At 43.0% G+C, this 24,818-nt stretch overlaps 1 protein-coding gene across 1 annotated transcript in view; it reads left to right on the plus strand.

The window, feature by feature from the left end:
- Nucleotides 1–24,818, plus strand: part of LOC109894644 (kinase D-interacting substrate of 220 kDa B) — a 103,459-nt gene that overhangs the window by 67,145 nt on the left and 11,496 nt on the right. The window contains 1 exon segment of the mRNA XM_031829153.1: nucleotides 3,503–3,681. Coding sequence (XP_031685013.1) covers nucleotides 3,503–3,681 — 179 coding nt within the window.

A 24,818-nucleotide genomic window follows, 5' to 3' on the forward strand; every position in this document is an offset into this window, starting at 1 on the left:
GATCCTCTGTTGAAGGCACATGACAGTTTGCTTGGAGCACCTAAAGAACTCTCAGACCATGAGAAAGAAGATTCTCTGGTCTGATGAAACCAAGATTGAACTCTTTGGCCTGAATACCAAGCTTCACATCTGGATGAAACCTGGCACCATCCCTACGGTAAAGCATGGTGATGGCAGCATCATTCTGTGGGGATGTTTTTGAGCGGCAGGGACTGGGAGATTAGTCAGGATCGAGGGAAAGGTAAATGGAGAAAAGTACATAGAGATCCCAAATGAAAACCTGCTCCAGAGCGCTCATGACCTCAGACTGTGGCGAAGGTTCACCTTCCAACAGGACAACGATCCTAAGCGCACAGCCAAGACAATGCAGGAGTGGTGTCATCAAGGCAAAGGGTGGCTACTTTGAGGAATCTCAAATATGAAATATATTTAGATTTGTTTAACACTTTTTTGGTTACTACATGATTTCATATGTGTTATTTCATAGTTTTGATGTCTTCACTATTCTACAATGTAGAAAATAGTTGTAAAAAATAAAGAAAAACCTTTGAATGAGTTGGTGTGTCCAAAATTTTGACTGCTACCTCCCTGGTCTTTGGTTGACTCTGTGTTTGAAATTCACTGTTCGACTGAGGGACCTTACAATTATCTGTGTTTGGTACAGAGATGAGGTAGTCATTAAAACATCATGTTAAACACTGTTATTGCACACAGAGTGAGTCCATGCAACTTATTACGGTGTGTGATTTGTTAAGGAACTGTATTTATGCTTGCAATAGCAAAGGAGTTGAATACTTATTGACTCAAAACATTTCAGCATTTCATGTTTAATTAATTTGTTACAACATTTTTTCTTCGAAAATCCTCAGTCCACTTTGTCATTATGGGGTGTTGTGTGTTTGTAGTCCAGTGACACAAAATTTCAATTTACTCCATTTTAAATTGTAACAACAGAATGTGGGAAAAGTCAAGGGGTGTGAATACTTTCTGAAGCACAGTATATATTTATTTATATTTGGGATTTTGACATTACTTTTTAAAAACTTTTGGATTATGTGTGATTTGTTATTGTATTGCTAGATATTGCTGCACTGTTGGAGCTAGAAACATAAGTGTTTCACTGCACCTGATATAACATCTGCATAACAGTGTAAGCAACCAATAAACTTTGATTTGTTTTGGGCCACCACGAGCTGCCAGAACAGCTTCAATTCACCTTTGTGTAGATTCTACAAGTGTCTGGAACTCTATTGGAGGGATGCAACACCATTCTTCCACCAGAAATGCTCGTCTCAGGCGACGCTCCAGAATCTCCCATAATTATTCAAATGGATTGAGATCTACTGACTGAGACACACACACACACACACACACACACACTCTTTAAACCCCTATGCTCCTTTGAGAACCCTTTTTCAAAGTCACTGAGATCTCGTCCTCTAGCCATGGTAGCAAAAATAATGAGCAACTTGTCATTTTTATACATGTTAATTGTTTAACTCAGGAAGAACCACACTACTTTATCCCTCATTTACTCAAGTGTTTCCTTTATTTTGTCATGATCATTTAATTGACACAGAAATGAACCACACTAATAACAATCTATGTAGACCTGTTCAGACTATTCTGACCCCTTTTCACCCAGGTTGATCAAGGTCAAATGTGGAGTAGCACAGTTAACCAGAACACGAGCTAGAGCAAATCATCACTGGTCTCTGCTACTGAGGTCTCTGAGTCGGGCTTGTAGACTGTGGATTGTGTGTCAGTAGGTGCAGAGACCACTGATTCTGTAACAGCATTTAGCCATCTATACATCTGGTTGCGTGTGTGTTCCTGCTTGTGTGTGTGTGTATGCACTGTGTGGGTAAAACAACGATGCCTCGGAAGGTCTTAACCCCAGTCTGTTAACCCAGCAGATCTCAGCTCAGCTGGCCATTAAGATATCTGAGCTTCAATTGTGTAACGATTTCTCCTCCGCAAATTGAGCAAATTCGTCCTGTAGAAATGTGATTAGCTGACAGCAGCAAAGCTGGGCCCAGGCCAGGCTGTGAGCTCACTCACCCTCAGTTAGCTTAGCACAATGGTGCAGTGAGGGGCTAATCAACCAGCAGAGACCAACCTCTGTTCCTCCCCAAAAACAGATCAGGCAATGGGAAATACCCTCCAAATCCAGGCTTTCCCACAACTTAAAACACAGACAGAGACCGAGAAATATACAGAGGGGAAAACGATAAGCAAAAGAAAGGTCTGTGTTCTGGAGAAAACTGCTCATTCATCTGATAAGGCCGACGCCCACACGGATGAATGATGAATGGCCTGAGACATGAATCTCACTGCGGTTCATATTTTCATGTCTGAATTATATTATTATGGGGGTTAAATGGATCAACAGATTACCAGTGATATATGTTGTTAATGTTTGCTTCCTGTCCGTTTTTCCTACCAAATCAAGTCACATAAACGTTTGATCCCTTTCTTGTTTTTTATGACATCCATCCACACACTCTAAAATGTAAAATGTTAATTAGTTTTCATAAAAGGGTAGACATGCTGAGTTCCTCATGCATAATGATATGTGCTTTTCCAATAATATATTTCACTGATATGTACTTTTCACATTTTTAACTAATAATATATTCAGTGCTGCCTTAGAATGGATCAGGGGAGAACGACTGCACCCTCTCATTGAAGCCACAAAGTTCAAGGCCGACTTCGGTACTGCAATCTTAATTTAAAAAATATATTTAAAAAATTGAAGACAATCATGGAACCAATATTTGCCTCTATTACACCAGTCGGGCCTTCAATTTGATGTTCTCAGATGGGAAAGCACTGAGCTAGTCTGCAACGTCACTTCCTGGATTAGCTCAATCTGGCCATGATATGTCCACATAAATATCCCACACAAGATGCTATCTTAACCGACTTCCTTGGCTTCAAATGTGTATTGAGTCTTTACATAAGAATGAATGGTTTCACATGAACGATATGTGCTGTTTTATGCTGTGGTTGAATAACTTTTCTAACAAGAAGGACAATACTGGTTAAATTTATCTGATACCATTTTCTGGTGGTTGTGGGGGAAAGAACTTCACAAAGCAGTTGGTTCACCGTCCGTACATCTGTATGTAATGGATGGACCTGCATTGTTTGTAAGATAAAGTTCAATGACATCTCCATAAATATATATATTTACTTCGAGGCTACAAACAAAGCTGAAACATCCTCACAGAAGGCTCCCATTTCAACACAGCTTTTTAATGAGACTGAGCAGCAGACCTCTGATTGCCATCCTCTTGTGCTTCCTCTGCTGTCAGACCCAGATAACAAACTGGAGCGATCAGTCACCAACTAAATGGACTTCTCTCCTTTTGTGACACCAGAACAGCAAGAGTAGCGGTGACCGCTGCACGGCCCCTACTAGAGATAGACAAGCTATCTAAGTGTCATCTTTAACGATCTTCCCTCCTATTTCCTCTCTCTCTCATTTCCTCTTCTCTAGAATCTCCAAAAACATCCCCACCACCAAAGACGTGGAGCCCCTGTTGGAGATCGACGGGGACATCCGAAGCTTCGAGGTGTTCCTGTCCTCGCGGGCACCCGTTCTCACGGCGCGCGACGTGGAGATGTTCCTTCCCTGCACCGTCAACCTGGACCCCAAACTCCGGGAGATCATTGCAGGTCCTTATATTTACACACAAGTACCACTTTTCACTATTACACTCAGTTAATTGAAAGACCTATAGGCCCTTATTCATAAACATATCAGAGTAGCAGTGCTGACCCAGGATCAGGCCCCTCCTGTCCATGATCTTATTCATTATGATCTAAAAAGAGAAAACTGATCCAATGTCACCACTCCTACTGTGAGACTGTTTTTGGATACATGCCATTACCCAAAATGAATGTCAGTGTTCTGTCATGATATTCAATCTATCAATCATTCAATCAAATTATTTGTCATGTGCAGAATACAACTGGTGTAGACTTTACTGTGAAAAGCTTGTTTATGGGCCCTTCCCAATGATGCAGACTTTAAAAATTGAATAGTAACACAAGGAATTAAATAAAATACACAAGAATGGTGCTTTATACAGAGGGAGTACCAGTACCAGACCAGTATGGAGCTATATACAGGTATTACCAGTACCAGACCAGTATGGATCTATATACAGGTATTACCAGTACCAGACCAGTATGGATCTATATACAGGTATTACCAGTACCAGACCAGTATGGAGCTATATACAGGTATTACCAGTACCAGACCAGTATGGAGCTATATACAGGTATTACCAGTACCAGACCAGTATGGATCTATATACAGGTATTACCAGTACCAGACCAGTATGGATCTATATACAGGTATTACCAGTACCAGATCATTGTGGATCTATATACAGCTATTACCAGTACCAGACCAGTATGGAGCTATATACAGGTATTACCAGTACCAGACCAGTATGGATCTATATACAGGTATTACCAGTACCAGACCAGTATGGAGCTATATACAGGTATTACCAGTACCAGATCAATGTGGAGCTATAAACAGGTATTACCAGTACCAGATCAATGTGGAGCTATATACAGGTATTACCAGTACCAGATCATTGTGGATCTATATACAGGTATTACCAGTACCAGACCAGTATGGAGCTATATACAGGTATTACCAGTACCAGACCAGTATGGATCTATATACAGGTATTACCAGTACCAGACCAGTATGGAGCTATATACAGGTATTACCAGTACCAGATCAATGTGGAGCTATAAACAGGTATTACCAGTACCAGATCAATGTGGAGCTATATACAGGTATTACCAGTACCAGATCAATGTGGAGCTATATACAGGTATTACCAGTACCAGACCAGTATGGAGCTATATACAGGTATTACCAGTACCAGACCAGTATGGATCTATATACAGGTATTACCAGTACCAGACCAGTATGGATCTATATATAGGTATTACCAGTACCAGACCAGTATGGAGCTATATACAGGTATTACCAGTACCAGACCAGTATGGATCTATATACAGGTATTACCAGTACCAGACCAGTATGGATCTATATACAGGTATTACCAGTACCAGACCAGTATGGAGCTATATACAGGTATTACCAGTACCAGATCAATGTGGAGCTATAAACAGCTATTACCAGTACCAGATCATTGTGGATCTATATACAGGTATTACCAGTACCAGATCAATGTGGAGCTATATACAGGTATTACCAGTACCAGACCAGTATGGAGCTATATACAGGTATTACCAGTACCAGACCAGTATGGATCTATATACAGGTATTACCAGTACCAGACCAGTATGGATCTATATACAGGTATTACCAGTACCAGACCAGTATGGAGCTATATACAGGTATTACCAGTACCAGATCAATGTGGAGCTATAAACAGCTATTACCAGTACCAGATCATTGTGGATCTATATACAGGAATTACCAGTACCAGATCAATGTGGAGCTATATACAGGTATTACCAGTACCAGATCATTGTGGATCTATATACAGGTATTACCAGTACCAGATCAATGTGGAGCTATAAACAGCTATTACCAGTACCAGATCATTGTGGAACTATATACAGGTATTACCAGTACCAGATCAATGTGGAGCTATAAACAGCTATTACCAGTACCAGATCAATGTGGAGCTATAAACAGCTATTACCAGTACCAGATCAATGTGGAGCTATAAACAGCTATTACCAGTACCAGATCAATGTGGAGCTATAAACAGCTATTACCAGTACCAGATCAATGTGGAGCTATATCCAGGTATTACCAGTACCAGATCAATGTGGAGCTATATACAGGTATTACCAGTACCAGATCAATGTGGAGCTATATCCAGGTATTACCAGTACCAGATCAATGTGGAGCTATATACAGGTATTACCAGTACCAGATCAATGTGGAGCTATATCCAGGTATTACCAGTACCAGATCAATGTGGAGCTATATCCAGGTATTACCAGTACCAGATCAATGTGGAGCTATATCCAGGTATTACCAGTACCAGATCAATGTGGAGCTATATCCAGGTATTACCAGTGCCAGATCAATGTGCAGAAATACAGCACGAGGTATTTAAGGTAGATATGTACATGAAGGCAGGGTAAAGTGACTAGGCATCAGGACAGATAAAAATAAGAGTCAAATAAAGAACAGAGTAGCAGCAGCAAATTGTATGTGAAGGTGTGTGTATATGGTGTGTGTATATAGTCTAGTGAGTGTGTATATGGTGTGTGTATATAGTCTAGTGAGTGTGTATATGGTGTGTGTATATAGTCTAGTGAGTGTGTATATGGTGTGTGTATATAGTCTAGTGAGTGTGTGTATATAGTCTAGTGAGTGTGTATATGGTGTGTGTATATAGTCTAGTGAGTGTGTGTATATATAGTCTAGTGAGTGTGTTTATGGTGTGTGTATATAGTCTAGTGAGTGTGTGTATATATATAGTCTAGTGAGTGTGTTTATGGTGTGTGTATATAGTCTAGTGAGTGTGTGTATATATAGTCTAGTGAGTGTGTATATGGTGTGTGTATATAGTCTAGTGAGTGTGTGTATATAGTCTAGTGAGTGTGTATATGGTGTGTGTATATAGTCTAGTGAGTGTGTGTATATATAGTCTAGTGAGTGTGTGTATATATAGTCTAGTGAGTGTGTTTATGGTGTGTATATAGTCTAGTGAGTGTGTGTATATATATAGTCTAGTGAGTGTGTGTATATATATAGTCTAGTGAGTGTGTATATGGTGTGTGTATATAGTCTAGTGAGTGTGTGTATATATAGTCTAGTGAGTGTGTGTATATATAGTCTAGTGAGTGTGTTTATGGTGTGTATATAGTCTAGTGAGTGTGTGTATATATATAGTCTAGTGAGTGTGTGTATATATATAGTCTAGTGAGTGTGTTTATGGTGTGTATATAGTCTAGTGAGTGTGTGTATATATATAGTCTAGTGAGTGTGTTTATGGTGTGTGTATATAGTCTAGTGAGTGTGTGTATATATATAGTCTAGTGAGTGTGTATATGGTGTGTGTATATAGTCTAGTGAGTGTGTGTATATATATAGTCTAGTGAGTGTGTGTATATATAGTCTAGTGAGTGTGTGTATATATATAGTCTAGTGAGTGTGTATATATATAGTCTAGTGAGTGTGTGTATATATATAGTCTAGTGAGTGTGTGTATATATATAGTCTAGTGAGTGTGTATATATATAGTCTAGTGAGTGTGTGTATATATATAGTCTAGTGAGTGTGTGTATATATATAGTCTAGTGAGTGTGTGTATATATAGTCTAGTGAGTGTGTGTATATATAGTCTAGTGAGTGTGTTTATGGTGTGTGTATATAGTCTAGTGAGTGTGTGTATATATATAGTCTAGTGAGTGTGTTTATGGTGTGTGTATATAGTCTAGTGAGTGTGTGTATATATATAGTCTAGTGAGTGTGTAGATGGTGTGTGTATATAGTCTAGTGAGTGTGTATATGGTGTGTGTATATATATAGTCTAGTGAGTGTGTTTATGGTGTGTGTATATAGTCTAGTGAGTGTGTGTATATATATAGTCTAGTGAGTGTGTAGATGGTGTGTGTATATAGTCTAGTGAGTGTGTAGATGGTGTGTATATATAGTCTAGTGAGTGTGTATATGGTGTGTGTATATAGTCTAGTGAGTGTGTGTATATATATAGTCTAGTGAGTGTGTTTATGGTGTGTGTATATAGTCTAGTGAGTGTGTGTATATATATAGTCTAGTGAGTGTGTTTATGGTGTGTGTATATAGTCTAGTGAGTGTGTGTATATATATAGTCTAGTGAGTGTGTGTATATATAGTCTAGTGAGTGTGTGTATATATATAGTCTAGTGAGTGTGTGTATATATATAGTCTAGTGAGTGTGTGTATATATATAGTCTAGTGAGTGTGTTTATATATATAGTCTAGTGAGTGTGTAGATGGTGTGTGTATATAGTCTAGTGAGTGTGTGTATATAGTCTAGTGAGTGTGTGTATATATATAGTCTAGTGAGTGTGTGTATATATATAGTCTAGTGAGTGTGTAGATGGTGTGTGTATATAGTCTAGTGAGTGTGTGTATATATATAGTCTAGTGAGTGTGTGTATATATATAGTCTAGTGAGTGTGTAGATGGTGTGTGTATATAGTCTAGTGAGTGTGTGTATATAGTCTAGTGAGTGTGTGTATATATATAGTCTAGTGAGTGTGTGTATATATATAGTCTAGTGAGTGTGTGTATATATATAGTCTAGTGAGTGTGTAGATGGTGTGTGTATATAGTCTAGTGAGTGTGTGTATATAGTCTAGTGAGTGTGTGTATATATATAGTCTAGTGAGTGTGTGTATATATATAGTCTAGTGAGTGTGTGTATATATATAGTCTAGTGAGTGTGTTTATATATATAGTCTAGTGAGTGTGTTTATGGTGTGTGTATATAGTCTAGTGAGTGTGTGTATATATATAGTCTAGTGAGTGTGTTTATGGTGTGTGTATATAGTCTAGTGAGTGTGTGTATATATATAGTCTAGTGAGTGTGTGTATATATATAGTCTAGTGAGTGTGTGTATATATATAGTCTAGTGAGTGTGTGTATATATATAGTCTAGTGAGTGTGTGTATATATATAGTCTAGTGAGTGTGTGTATATATATAGTCTAGTGAGTGTGTGTATATATATAGTCTAGTGAGTGTGTAGATGGTGTGTATATATAGTCTAGTGAGTGTGTGTATATATATAGTCTAGTGAGTGTGTGTATATATATAGTCTAGTGAGTGTGTAGATGGTGTGTGTATATAGTCTAGTGAGTGTGTGTATATATATAGTCTAGTGAGTGTGTAGATGGTGTGTATATTTTATTTAGATTTTGTTCCTTTTGTAACGAGATTCGTCTTCCTCTGACGAGGAGTATGAAGGATCGGACCAATATGCAGCGTGGTACGTGTCCATGTTGAGATTTGTTAACACTGAACACAAAGAACAAAATACCAAGGAGAACACATGAAAACGAAACAGTTCTGTCTGGTGACGACACAGAGACCGAAAACAATCACCCACAACTAAAATGGGGAAAACAGGCTACCTAAGTATGATTCTCAATCAGAGACAACGAACGACACCTGCCTCTGATTGAGAACCATACCAGGCCAAACACATAAATACTTACATAGAAAAAAGAACATAGACTACCCACCCCAACTCACAGCCTGACCAAACTAACACAAAGACATAATAAAGGACGAAGGTCAGAACGTGACACCTTTATTTAACCAGGTAGGCTAGTTGAGAACAAGTTCTCATTTGCAACTGCGACCTGGCCAAGATAAAGCATAGCAATTTGACACATACAACAACACAGAGTTACACATGGAATAAACAAAACATACAGTCAATAATACAGTGGAACAAAAGAAAACTAGATGTCTATGTACAGTGAGTGCAAATGCGGTAAGATAAGGGAGTTAAGGCAATAAATAGGCCATGGTGGCGAGGTAATTAAAATATAACAATTAAACACTGGAATGGTAGATGTGCAGAAGATGAATGTGCAAGTAGAGTTACTGGGGTGCAATGAGCAAGATAAATAAATAAATACTGTATGGGGATGAGGTAGGTAGATAGATGGGCTGTTTACAGATGGGCTATGTAAATGTGCAGTGATCTGTGAGCTGCTCTGATAGCTGGTGCTTAAAGCTGGTGAGGGAGATATGAGTCTCCAACTTCAGAGATTTTTGCAGTTCGTTCCAGGCATTGGCAGCAGAGAACTGGAAGGAAAGACGACCAAAGGAGGTGTTGGCTTTGGGGGTGACCAGTGAGATATACCTGCTTGAGCGCGTGCTACGAGTGGGTGCTGCTATGGTGACCAGTGAGCTGAGATAAGGCGGGGCTTTACCTAGCAGAGACTTGTAGATAACCAGTAGCCAGTGGGTTTGGCGACGAGTATGAAGCGAGGGCCAACCAACGAGAGCGTACAGGTTGCAATGGTAGGTAGTGTATGGGGCTTTGGTGACAAGACGGATAGACTGCATCCAGTTTGTTGAGTAGAGTGTTGGAGGCTATTTTATAGATGACATCACCGAAGTCAAGGATCGGTAGGATGGTCAGGTTTACGAGGGTATGTTTGGCAGCATGAGTGAAGGATGCTTTGTTGCAATATAGGAAGCCAATTCTAGATTTAACTTTGGATTGGAGATGTTTGATGTGAGTCTGGAAGGAGAGTTTACAGTCTAACCAGACACCTAGGTATTTGTAGTTGTCCACGTATTCTAAGTCAGAGCCGTCCAGAGTAGTGATGCTGGACGGGCGAGCAGGTGCGGGCAGGGATCGGTTGAATAGCATGCATTTAGTTTTCCCTGCGTTTGAGAGAAGTTGGAGGCCACGGAAGGAGAGTTGTATGGTATTGAAGCTCGTCTGGAGGTTAGTTAACACAGTGTCCAAAGAGGGGCCATAAGTATACAGAATAGTGTCGTCTGCGTAGATGTGTACCAGAGAATCACCAGCAGCAAGAGCAACATCATTGATGTATACAGAGAAGAGAGTCGGCCCGAGGATTGAACCCTGTGGCACCCCCATAGAGACGGCCAGAGGTCCGGACAACAGGCCCTCCGATTTGACACACTGAACTCTATCAGAGAAGTAGTTGGTTAACCAGGCGAGGCAATCATTTGAGAAACCAAGGCTGTCGAGTCTGCCAATAAGAATGTGGTGATTGACAGAGTCGAAAGCCTTGGCCAGGTCGATGAATATGGCTGCACAGTAATGTCTCTTATCGATGGCGGTTATGATGTCGTTTAGGACCTTGAGCGTGGCTGGGGTGCACCCATGACCAGCTCTGAAACCAGATTGCATAGTGGAGAAGGTACGGTGGGATTCGAAATGGTCGGTAATCTGTTTGTTAACTTGGCTTTCAAAGACCTTAGAAAGACAGGGTAGGATAGATATAGATCTATAGCAGTTTGGGCAGTTTAGTCTAGTGAGTGTGTATATGGTGTGTGTATATAGTCTAGTGAGTGTGTGTATATATATATATATATATATATATATAGTCTCGTGAGTATGTATATGTTGTGTGTATGTTGGTTCGTGAGTGTGTATATGGTGTGTGTATATATAGTCTAATGAGTGTGTATATGGTGTGTATATAGTCTAGTGATTGTGTATATATATAGTATAGTGAGTGTGTAGATGGTGTGTATATATAATCTAGTGAGTGTGCATATACAGTGCCTTGCGAAAGTATTCGGCCCCCTTGAACTTTGCGACCTTTTGCCACATTTCAGGCTTCAAACATAAAGATATAAAACTGTAAATTTCAGTCTCTCTATGTGAAAAACTGATAGAGACATACCCCAAGCGACTTACAGCTGTAATCGCAGCAAAAGGTGGCGCTACAAAGTATTAACTTAAGGGGGCTGTCTAATTTTGCACGCCCAATTTTTCAGTTTTTGATTTGTTAAAAAAGTTTGAAATATCCAATAAATGTCGTTCCACTTCATGATTGTGTCCCACTTGTTTTTGATTCTTCACAAAAAAATACAGTTTTATATCTCTATGTTTGAAGCCTGAAATGTGGCAAAAGGTCGCAAAGTTCAAGGGGGCCGAATACTTTCGCAAGGCACTGTATATAGTCTAGTGAGTGTGTATATATATATATATAGTATAGTGAGTGTGTGTGTGTATATATAGTATAGTGAGTGTGTACATGGTGTGTATATAAAATCTAGTGAGTGTGTGTATATATATATATATATATATATATATATATATATATATAGTCTAGTGAGTGTGTAGATGGTGTGTGTATATAGTCTAGTGAGTGTGTATATATAGTCTAGTGAGTGTGTAGATGGTGTGTATATATATAGTCTAGTGAGTGAGTATATGGTGTGTATATAGTATAGTGAGTGTGTATATAGTCTAGTGAGTGTGTACAGTGGGGCAAAAAAAGTATTTAGTCAGCCGCCAATTGTGCAAGTTCTCCCAATTATAAATATGAGAGAGGCCTGTAATTTTCATCATAGGTACACTTCAACTATGACAGACAAGATGAGGGGAAAAAATCCAGAAAATCCCTTTGTAGGATTTTTTATGAATTTATTTGCAAATATGGAAACTATAGACCTCCAGTGCGCCTCCACAGTCCAGTACGTCCTGTGCCTGCTCCTCGCGCTCGTCCTGAGGTACGTGTCACCAGCCCGGTACCACCAGTGCCGGCCCCATGCACAGAGCTTCCGGTGACACTTCCCAGTCCGGAGCTTCCGACGACGTTTCACAGTCCGGAACCTCCGGCGACGTTTCACAGTCCGGAACCTCCGGCGACGTTTCACAGTCCGGAACCTCCGGCGACGTTTCACAGTCCGGAACCTCCAACAACGTTTCACGGTCCGGAACCTCCAACGACGGTCCACGGTCCGGAACCTCCAACGACGGTCCACGGTCTGGAACCTCCTGAGACGGTCCACGGTCCGGAACCTCCTGAGACGGTCCACGGTCCGGAACCTCCTGAGACGGTCCACGGTCCGGAACCTCCTGAGACGGTCCACGGTCCGGAACCTCCTGTGACGGTCCACGGTCCGGAACCTCCTGAGACGGTCCACGGTCCGGAACCTCCTGAGAGGGTCCACGGTCCGGACACGGTCCAGAGTCTCCAGCGGGGGTTCCCGGTCCGGAGCCTCCGGCGACGACCCACGGTCCGGAGTCCCCTGCGACGACCCGCGGTCCGGAGTACCCGGCGACGACCCGCGGTCCGGAGTACCCGGCGACGACCCGCGGTCCGGAGTACCCGGCGACGACCCGCGGTCCGGAGTACCCGGCGACGAACCTGCGGTCCGGAGTACCCGGCGACAACCTGCGGTCCGGAGTACCCGGCGACGAACCACGGTCCGGAGTCCCCGGCGACGAACCACGGTCCGGAGTCCCCGGCGATGACCCACGGTTTGGTTCCTACGGTCCGGATTACCCGGCGACAAACCACGGTCCGGCGTACCCGGCGACGAACCGCGGTCCGGATCCTCTGGCGACAATCCACGGTCCGGAGCTTCCGGCGACGATCCCCGCACCAGAGCCGCCATGGAGAATGACGTATCTGCGAGCGGAGTGTGTACTTCGCCCCGTACCGGAGCCGACGGTAGATGCCCACCCGGACCCTCCTCTATTGAGTCAGGATTTGCGGTCGGAGTCCGCACCTTTGGGGGGGGGGGGGTAAATCACATTGTAGGATTTTTTATGAATTTATTTGCAAATTATGGTGGAAAATAAGTAGGTAATGGTTTTGGGTTGGAGCACCACCACTTGTTCAGTCAATCAACTAAACAGCGGGCAAATCATTGGTGCACAATGATGTCATGACTTGTTGTCTTCAAATCGGTTTCTTTCAGTCAATGCGAAATGGCCCATCAGGTTTGATTGTGTTACAAACAAACCAGTTGATTGCAGTGAAGCCAAACATGACTGGAGAAGTCACGTTCTGGGTGGGTTATTTACCTGGAATGTGTCGTCAAATGGAATGAGACGGAATTCACGACACAAGTGGTTCACAAAATGTTTTGTGTTAGGCTATAAAAACAGATTTGATCAAACAAAAGATCATTCATTGTGTAACAATGAGCATTGGAATTGCAAACAGACGAAGATCGTCAAAGGTAAACAATTTATTTTAATGCAGTTTGTGATTATGTTACCCCTGTGCTGGTTTAAAAAATATATATATTATGGGGCTCTATGCTCAGATAATCACATCGTGTTCTTTCGCAGTAAATCCTTTTTTAAATCGGACAACGTTGGATTAGCAAGATTCTAGGCTTTCGATACATGTGAGACACTTGTATTTTCATGAATGTTTAATATGACTATTTATGTAGCGATCACCGTTGATTTGTTGAAACGTTTTTGGTTACTACATGATTCCATATGTGTTATTTCATCATTTTGATGTCTTCACTTTTATTCTACAACGTAGAAAATAGTACAAATAAAGAAAAACCCTTGAGTAAGTGTGTCTAAACTTTAGATTGGTACTGTACATAAAAAAATCTTGTAGCTCTTAATTTACACAATTAACGAGTAATATGCGTAATATTGTAGGAAGTTCATGAGAAGGATTAATATCTATAACCAGGATTGCCATTACATCAATTACATTTTTGGCAAGCAATTATTATTTTAGCAAGCAATAATTGTGATTCATCCTACGTTGTCCCTTACATCTTTACCCCATAGCAACAGATGTGGGATACACACACACAAACATACTCATACACACTCGACCCCTTTCCCCCACAAACAACCACAACATTTTTCCATCCCCGAGCCCAATTCAAGAAAGGACTTAATGTGCAAATGCATATACAGTTGCAGCTTTTTGAGAAGGCATGCAAAATTGAGCAAAAATGTAGTACAAATTGGGAGATTTTATTAACCAATGTTAAGTCCTAGCTGATGGAGCTCAGATACAGCCTGAAACACCTACATGCTGGTCCCCCATTTTGACCTTTTTCTCAAGCATCTCCGTGCTGTCAGACCTTTGATTATTTGTGCCAACAGGGCCACAGTAATTTGCCCCCCCTTTCTGATTATCCGAGTGTGACCCCCTCCCAGTGGGTTACTTCAGCTAGTGTTGCCAGCACTGCTACTACCTGGGTGGGGGCACCCCACTGGAATCCCCACTGGCTAGGTACAAGGTCGTCAAGGTTCTCATTAGCAGCTTTGAGAATTTCCTTGTATATTATGCTCTCCCATCAGGGGGCCTTGGCTTTGTAAGACCAACCCTGCCAGGCAGGCTCAGAATCTTGAGGGGGCTGTGCTGCTCCAGTGGCTCTCTGACCGCATTCATCTTTCTGTTTTGGCTGCGTATAGACTTCTTACATTAGGCCCATAAAACAGATAAGGACTTCTCCTGTGTGTATTGGTCGCTCAGGTGGGTGTCTGGGGTAGAGCGTCGGGGACAATACATGGGCTCTGGGATATGCAACCATTTTCTTTTTTCTCTCACTTAACTCCACACTTTTCCAAACACAAAAACACACACCTCACCTTCCATCACAATACACTTGCACATACCCACATACTGTGCCTTCTATGTCCACTGTTTGCTGTGTTTTATCTCTACCATGTTGATTGAGTACTTTTGTGTTTGGTTCCTTATATTAGATGTATTATTTAGCTAATTATGTTTTCTTCTAATGCTGTCTAATCTACTTAATACTAATGATGTTTTCTTCTAATGCTGTCTTATCTATTTAATACTAATTATGCTTTCTTCTAATGGTGTCTTATCTACTTAATACTAATGATGTTTTCTTCTAATGGTGTCTAATCTACTTAATACTAATTATGTTTTCTTCTAATGCTGTCTTATCTACTTAATACTAATGATGTTTTCTTCTAATGGTGTCTTATCTATTTAATACTAATTATACTTTATTCTAATGCTGTCTTATCTATTTAATACTAATTATACTTTATTCTAATGCTGTCTTATCTATTTAATACTAATTATACTTTATTCTAATGCTGTCTTATCTATTTAATACTAATTATACTTTATTCTAATGCTGTCTTATCTATTTAATACTAATGATGTTTTCTTCTAATGGTGTCTTATCTATTTAATACTAATTATACTTTATTCTAATGCTGTCTTATCTATTTAATACTAATTATACTTTATTCTAATGCTGTCTTATCTATTTAATACTAATTATACTTTATTCTAATGCTGTCTTATCTATTTAATACTAATTATACTTTATTCTAATGCTGTCTTATCTATTTAATACTAATTATGTTTTCTTCTAATGGTGTCTTATCTATTTAATACTAATTATACTTTATTCTAATGCTGTCTTATCTATTTAATACTAATTAAGTCAAATTCAAATTATTTGTAACATTCCTTATCTTGAATGGGATGGTGTAGTTGTTTTGTATCAATTGTTGTATTTTATTGTTTTCCTACATATTTTTTTATTACAATCCCTACCATGGATATTATTGGGTGTTCCATTATTCGACTCCTCTATGGGAACTTTGTAATATTTAGAATAGCCATGGAGTAGTCTTTGTGTCTCAGAACATTTGGTTATATACAGTTTATTGATTACGAAAGCTACACGTTTCCCTTTTAATCTATTCTGCTTGAAGATTGGGTACAGAACTTTGCGCCATTCTGCAATTTCCTTCAGGAACTGATCATTAATTCCTATTTTCGGGCCAGCAAGTCTTTTACTCAGGCTTTTAACAATTTATTTTATCTCTGAAGAATGCAAATTTGGCAGCGATTGGGTGCTCATATCTTTTTCCGAACACGTTCGAGTTGGATTTTGTTGGCACCATCACCTGGGCTCTGTAGCGCTGTAAAATATAATTATTTTACCACACTTTCAGGATCTTCACCTTTCTTTTACTTTGATAGCAATAAGTATCAGATTTTTTCTCATAGACCTAGTCTGTAGGTCAAGTAAGGCTTCTCTCAGAAACATGTTCTCCTTTTCAAGTTCATTAACGTTTGTTTCAATCTCATTGACTGTACCTTTTAGCTTGTTTGTTTGTTTCTTCCTTGTAACAGCTTATTCGTCACTCATCTAGAGGCTCGCCTTCAACTCCTTTATATCTTTACTGACTAATCCATGCCCAGTTTATCATTGATCGATTTTAACAGATCTCCTTACCATTCCCGGTTGTGAAAAGCTTAAATCATCCGTGTCCGTCAAGGAGTCATGTTTTCTTTTGGGGATTGGCTCTCCATGTTTATCCTCTGTCATGTTTGGATGTTGATTGCTTTGGTAATGTTGGTCGATACATTTCTCTAGCCTTCTAATTAGTTTTGTGTTGTTATTATTCCGTTTTTATCTGCACCGAGGTGTTCAGTCCACCTTACTTTGCCCATGTTAAGTTCTTAGTGATGTAGATGCCAAGGAACTTGAAGCTCTCGACCCGCTCCACAACAGCCCCGTCGATGTGGATGGGGGGCCTGCTCTTCCCTCTTTCTCCTATAGTCCACGATCAGCTCCTTGGTCTTATTGACGTTGAGGGAGAGGTTGTCGTCCTGGCACCACACTGCTAAGTCTCTGACCGCCTCCCTGTACGCTGTCCTAATGCCGTCGGTGATCAGGCCTACCACCGTTGTGTCGTCAGTAAACTTGAAGATGGCTTTGGATTTGTGCTTGGCCACGGAGTCGTGGGTGAACAGGGAGTACAGAAGGGGACTAAGCACACACCCCTGAGGGGCCCCCGTGTTGAGGGTCAGTGTGGCGGAGGTGTTGTTGCCTACCCTCACCACCTGGGGCCGGCCTGTCAGAAGTCCAGCATCTAGCTGCAGAAGGAGGGGTTCAGTCCCAGGGTCCCTAGCTTGGTGATTAACTTGGAGGGGACTATGGTGTTGAACACTGAGCTGTAGTCTATCAACAGCCTTCTCATAGTTATTTCCTCTCTTGTCCAGGTGGGAGAGAGCAGTGTGAAGAGCAATTGAAATTGTGTCATCTGTGGATCTGTTGAGGTGGTATGTGAATTGGAGTTGGTCTAGGGTGTCTGAGATGATAGTGTTGATGTGTGTCATGACCAGCCTTTCAAAGCACTTCATAATTACAGATGTGAGTGCTACAGGGACATAGTCATGTCAGAAGGTTCCCTTGGAACTATTGGGAACAGGGACAATAGTGGTCAGTTTGAAACATGTTGGGTTTACAGAGTGGGACAAGGAGAGATTGTAAATGTCTGTGAAGACGCTTGAGAGCTGGTCATGCTTTGAGGGACACGCCCTGGTATTCAGTCATCTGATTGTTAACCTCTTTAAACGTTTTGCTCATATCGGCCACAGAGAGCGAGATCACACAGTCATCTGGAGATCACACAGTCATCTGGCGCAGGAGACGTGTTGGTAGAAGTGAGGTGGTGTAATTAGCTAAATTGTTGCTTACTCATTATCTGCAACCAAACGCATTTGAATGCTGCCAAAGAGTCGATCAGCTATCCAGCTCAAATGGCTGACGTCACTATCAGCAGAGATGCTATTTAGTGTGAATGACGCAATGCTCACCTACTCATTTATTGGCCACATGGTGTTTGGGACAATTCCGGGCTGTCACACCGGCGTCACTGTGCACTGAGCTGGTCAGTTAATAGATGTATCTATCCACCATAACAGTTGTTACCCTGGCCTTAGTGTGACGGCACCATGCTGTTAGTGACCACAGTGTCACACTGAGTCTGTCTGTTGACCAGCGGAGACCGCCTTTGTCATGGTGGTCACAGGGACAGAAAGGTGACCAGTGACTCTCTGGCCAGTAATCCACTCTAATAAATGTAGTATTTTAAGATAATTCTTATTTGTATGAGATGAGTGCATGTGTGTATGCTTGTTGTGTCTATGTGTTGATGTTTACATGAGTCTTCATCTTAGTGTGTGTGTATGCTTGTTGTGTCTATGTGTTGATGTTTACATGAGTCTTCATCTTAGTGTGTGTGTATGCTTGTTGTGTCTGTGTGTTGATGTTTACATGAGTCTTCATCTTAGTGTGTGTGTATGCTTGTTGTGTCTATGTGTTGATGTTTACATGAGTCTTCATCTTAGTGTGTGTGTATGCTTGTTGTGTCTGTGTGTTGATGTTTACATGTCTCTTCATCTTAGTGTGTGTGTATGCTTGTTGTGTCTATGTGTTGATGTTTACATGAGTCTTCATCTTAGTGTGTGTGTATGCTTGTTGTGTCTATGTGTTGATGTTTACATGAGTCTTCATCTTAGTGTGTGTGTATGCTTGTTGTGTCTATGTGTTGATGTTTACATGAGTCTTCATCTTAGTGTGTGTGTATGCTTGTTGTGTCTATGTGTTGATGTTTACATGAGTCTTCATCTTAGTGTGTGTGTATGCTTGTTGTGTCTATGTGTTGATGTTTACATGAGTCTTCATCTTAGTGTGTGTGTATGCTTGTTGTGTCTGTGTGTTGATGTTTACATGTCTCTTCATCTTAGTGTGTGTGTATGCTTGTTGTGTCTGTGTGTCTGTTTCCACTCTGGAGGGTGACCAGTGCCCCTGTCCCTCCCTAGCCAGTCATCCATTCCTCTGGAGGGTGACCAGTGCCCCTGTCCCTCCCTAGCCAGTCATCCATTCCTCTGGAGGGTGACCAGTGCCCCTGTCCCTCCCTAGCCAGTCATCAAATCAAATCAAATCAAGTTTATTTATATAGCCCTTCGTACATCAGCTGATATCTCAAAGTGCTGTACAGAAACCCAGCCTAAAACCCCAAACAGCAAGCAATCAGGTGTAGAAGCACGGTGGCTAGGAAAAACTCCCTAGAAAGGCCAAAACTTAGAGAGGAACCAGGCTATGTGGGGTGGCCAGTCCTCTTCTGGCTGTGCCGGGTGGAGATTATACCAGAACATGGCCAAGATGTTCAAATGTTCATAAATGACCAGCATGGTTGAATAATAATAAGGCAGAACAGTTGAAACTGGAGCAGCAGCACGGTCAGGTGGACTGGGGACAGCAAGGAGTCATCATGTCAGGTAGTCCTGGGGCATGGTCCTAGGGCTCAGGTCCTCCGAGAGAGAGAAAGAAAGAGAGAACGAGAGAATTAGAGAACGCACACTTAGATTCACACAGGACACCGAATAGGACAGGAGAAGTACTCCAGATATAACAAACTGACCCTAGCCCCCCGACACATAAACTACTGCAGCATAAATACTGGAGGCTGAGACAGGAGGGGTCAGGAGACAGGGCCAAACAGGAAGGATATAACCCCACCCACTTTGCCAAAGCACAGCCCCCACACCACTAGAGGGATATCTTCAACCACCAACTTACCATCCTGAGACACTAGTCATCCATTCCTCTGGAAGGTGACTAGTGCCCCTGTGCCTCCCTAGCCAGTCATCCATTCCTCTGGAAGGTGACTAGTGCCCCTGTCCCTCCCTAGCCAGTCATCCATTGATCTGGAAGGTGACCAGTGCCCCTGTCCCTCCCTGGCCAGTCATCCATTCCTCTGGATGGTGACTAGTGCCCCTGTCCCTCCCTAGCCAGTCATCCATTCCTCTGGAAGGTGACTAGTGCCCCTGTCCCTCCCTAGCCAGTCATCCATTGATCTGGAAGGTGACCAGTGCCCCTGTCCCTCCCTGGCCAGTCATCCATTCCTCTGGATGGTGACTAGTGCCCCTGTCCCTCCCTAGCCAGTCATCCATTCCTCTGGAAGGTGACTAGTGCCCCTGTCCCTCCCTAGCCAGTCATCCATTCCTCTGGAAGGTGACTAGTGCCCCTGTCCCTCCCTAGCCAGTCATCCATTGATCTGGAAGGTGACCAGTGCCCCTGTCCCTCCCTGGCCAGTCATCCATTCCTCTGGATGGTGACTAGTGCCCCTGTCCCTCCCTAGCCAGTCATCCATTCCTCTGGAAGGTGACTAGTGCCCCTGTCCCTCCCTAGCCAGTCATTCTTTCCTCTGGATGGTGACTAGTGCCCCTGTCCCTCCCTGGCCAGTCATCCATTCCTCTGGAAGGTGACTAGTGCCCCTGTCCCTCCCTAGCCAGTCTCCATTGATCTGGAAGGTGACCAGTGCCCCTGTCCCTGGCCAGTCATCCATTCCTCTGGAAGATGACCTATACCCCTGTCCCTAGCCAGTCATCCATTCCTCTGGAAGATGACCTACATTTGAAGTCGGAAGTTTACATACACCTTAGCCAAATACATTTAAACTCAGTTTTTCACAATTCCTGACATTTCATCCTAGTAAAAATTCCCTGTCTTAGGTCAGTTAGGATCACCACTTTATTTTAAGAATTTGAAATGTCATAATAATAGTAGAGAGAATAATTTATTTCAGCTTTTATTTCTTTCATCACATTCCTACTGGGTTAGAAGTTTACATACACTCAATTAGCATTTGGTAGCATTGCCTTTAAATTGTTTAACTTGGGTCAAACGTTTCGGGTAGCCTTCCACAAGCTTCCCACAATAAGTTGGCTGAATTGTGGCCCATTCCTCCTGACAGAGCTGGTGTAACTTAGTCAGGTTTGTAGGCCTCCTTGCTCGCACACGCTTTTTCATTTCTGCCCACAAATGTTCTATAGGATTGAGTTCAGGGCTTTGTGATGACATTTCTACAAAATCCCAAAAGTACAGTCTTTGTCCCCATGTGTAGTTACAAACTGTATTCTGTCTTTTTTTATGGCGGTTTTGGAGCAGTGACTTCTTCCTTGCTGGGCAGCCTTTCAGGTTGTGTCGATATAGGACTCATTTTACTGTGGATATAGAAACTTTTGTACCTGTTTCCTCCAGCATCTTCAGAAGGTCCTTTGTTGATGTTCTGGGATTGATTTGCACTTTTCGCACAAAAGTACGTTCATCTCTAGGAGACAGAATGCATCTCCTTCCTGAGAGGTATGACTGCTGCATGGTCCCATGGTGTTTATACTTGCGTACTATTGTTTGTACAGAAGAACGTGGTACCTTCAGGCATTTGGAAATTGCTCCCAAGGATGAACCAGACTTGTGGATGTCTACAATATTTTTCTGGCTGATTTCTTTTGATTTTCCCATGATGTCAAGCAAAGAGGCACTGAGTTTGAAGGTAGTCCTTGAAATACATCCACAGGTACCCCTCCAATTGACTCAAATGATTAGCCTAAAAGAAGCTTCTAAAGCGATGACATCATTTTATGGAATTTTCCAAGCTGTTTAAAGGCACAGTCAGCTTAGTGTATGTAAACCTCTGACCCACTGGAATTGTGATACAGCGAATTATAAGTGAAATAATCTGTCTGTAAACAATTGTTGGGAAAATGACTTGTCATGCTCAAAATAGATGTCCTAACCGACTTGCCAAAACTATAGTTTGATAACAAGAAATTTGTGGAGTGGTTGAAAAACAAGTTTTAATGACTCCAACGTAGGCGTATGTAAACTTCTGACTTCAACTGTATACCCCTGTCCCTAGCCAGTCATCCATTCCTGTGTACAGTGTCCTGCAGCCATCCAGTGGGCATCAAGCCAGTGGGCATCAAGCCTCCATTGTGCTCCCTGCTGCAGGATTGGGTCTCTACTCAACCCATCATTCAACAACAGACACTCTTATGACAGAGACATTTTTTCCTGATTCTTACCAGGCCACTGATTCCACTATGTTGTAACTCTATTTGTCAAAATACAATTTATCAGTAAGAAAGACAGTGTTCTTGGCAAAAGTGACAGTTTGAATGAACGTTGTCTATTTTCAGTAAAGCCTATAAAGAACAGTTTAATTTTCACCCTGCTCCATCAAGGGCACTCAATCACAGAATCAACGTTTCTCCATCTATGTGGAATATGATTTGCTTGCTCTCCACAGAACATCTCTATTTGAACTCAATAAGAATGATCAAATATGATTGGCTGAATCAGTTTGAGTGGGTGGATCTAAGGTGTCTTTATATTCGGGGCCAAGACGTGATCTCGATCAGCCTCACAGATGAAACGTCTCCATTTCTCTCCCCACTCTTCCTTCCTTCCCCCCTCTCCCTCTTTTTCATTACATCTTTCTGTCTCTCCTCCCCTCTCCCTCTCTCTGTCTTTCTCTCCCACTCCCTCTCTCATCTCTCCTCCCCTCTCCCTCTCTCTCTTTCTCTCCCACTCCCTCTCTCATCTCTCCTCCCCTCTCCCTCTCTCTGTCTTTCTCTCTCACTCCCTCTCTCATCTCTCTTTCTCTCCCACTCCCTCTCTCATCTCTCCTCCCCTCTCCCTCTCTCTGTCTTTCTCTCCCACTCCCTCTCTCATCTCTCCTCCCCTCTCCCTCTCTGTCTTTCTCTCCCACTCCCTCTCTCATCTCTCCTCCCCTCTCCCTCTCTCTGTCTTTCTCTCCCACTCCCTCTCTCATCTCTCCTCCCCTCTCCCTCTCTGTCTTTCTCTCCCACTCCCTCTCTCATCTCTCCTCCCCTCTCCCTCTCTCTGTCTTTCTCTCCCACTCCTCTCTCATCTCTCCTCCCCTCTCCCTCTCTCTCTGTCTTTCTCTCCCACTCCCTCTCTCATCTCTCCTCCCCTCTCCCTCTCTCTGTCTTTCCTTCTCTCCCACTCCCTCTCTCATCTCTCCTCCCCTCTCCCTCTCTCTGTCTTTCTCTCCCACTCCCTCTTCTCATCTTTCCTCCCCCTCTCCCTCTCTCTGTCTTTCCCTCTCCCACTCCCTCTCTCATCTCTCCTCCCCCTCTCTCTCTCTTTCTCTCCCACTCCCTCTCTCATCTCTCCTCCCCTCTCCCTCTCTCTGTCTTTCTCTCTCACTCCCTCTCTCATCTCTCCTCCCCTCTCCCTCTCTCTGTCTTTCTCTCCCACTCCCTCTCTCATCTCTCCTCCCCCTCTCCCTCTCTCTGTCTTTCTCTCCCACTCCCTCTCTCTGTCTTTCTCTCCCACTCCCTCTCTCATCTCTCCTCCCCTCTCCCCTTCTCTGTCTTTCTCTCCCACTCCTCCATCTCTCCATCTCTCCTCCTCCCTCTCCCTCTCTCTGTCTTTCTCTCCCACTCCCTCTCTCATCTCTCTTTCTTTCCCACTCCCTCTCTCATCTCTCCTCCCCTCTCCCTCTCTCTGTCTTTCTCTCCCACTCCCTCTCTCATCTCTCCTCCCCTCTCCTCTCTCTGTCTTTCTCTCCCACTCCCTCTCTCATCTCTCCTCCCCTCTCCCTCTCTCTGTCTTTCTCTCCCACTCCCTCTCTCATCTCTCCTCCCCTCTCCCTCTCTCTGTCTTTCTCTCCCACTCCCTCTCTCATCTTTCCTCCCCTCTCCCTCTCTCTGTCTTTCTCTCCCACTCCCTCTCTCATCTCTCCTCCCCTCTCTCTCTTTCTCTCCCACTCCCTCTCTCATCTCTCCTCCCCTCTCCCTCTCTCTGTCTTTCTCTCTCACTCCCTCTCTCATCTCTCCTCCCCTCTCCCTCTCTCTGTCTTTCTCTCCCACTCCCTCTCTCATCTCTCCTCCCCTCTCCCTCTCTCTGTCTTTCTCTCCCACTCCCTCTCTCTGTCTTTCTCTCCCACTCCCTCTCTCATCTCTCCTCCCCTCTCCCCTTCTCTGTCTTTCTCTCCCACTCCCTCTCTCATCTCTCCTCCCCTCTCCCTCTCTCTGTCTTTCTCTCCCACTCCCTCTCTCATCTCTCTTTCTCTCCCACTCCCTCTCTCATCTCTCTTTCTCTCCCACTCCCTCTCTCATCTCTCCTCCCCTCTCCCTCTCTCTGTCTTTCTCTCCCACTCCCTCTCTCATCTCTCCTCCCCTCTCCCTCTCTCTGTCTTTCTCTCCCACTCCCTCTCTCATCTCTCCTCCCCTCTCCCTCTCTCTGTCTTTCTCTCCCACTCCCTCTCTCATCTTTCCTCCCCTCTCCCTCTCTCTGTCTTTCTCTCCCACTCCCTCTCTCATCTCTCCTCCCCTCTCTCTCTTTCTCTCCCACTCCCTCTCTCATCTCTCCTCCCCTCTCCCTCTCTCTGTCTTTCTCTCCCACTCCCTCTCTCATCTCTCCTCCCCTCTCCCTCTCTCTGTCTTTCTCTCCCATTCCCCCTCTCATCTCTCCTCCCCTCTCCCTCTCTCTGTCTTTCTCTCCCACTCCCTCTCTCTGTCTTTCTCTCCCACTCCCTCTCTCATCTCTCCTCCCCTCTCCCCTTCTCTGTCTTTCTCTCCCACTCCCTCTCTCATCTTTCCTCCCCTCTCCCTCTCTCTGTCTTTCTCTCCCACTCCCTCTCTCATCTCTCCTCCCCTCTCTCTCTTTCTCTCCCACTCCCTCTCTCATCTCTCCTCCCCTCTCCCTCTCTCTGTCTTTCTCTCCCACTCCC

Source organism: Oncorhynchus kisutch, linkage group LG7, assembly GCF_002021735.2.
Source record: "Oncorhynchus kisutch isolate 150728-3 linkage group LG7, Okis_V2, whole genome shotgun sequence".
NCBI lineage: Eukaryota > Metazoa > Chordata > Actinopteri > Salmoniformes > Salmonidae > Oncorhynchus > Oncorhynchus kisutch.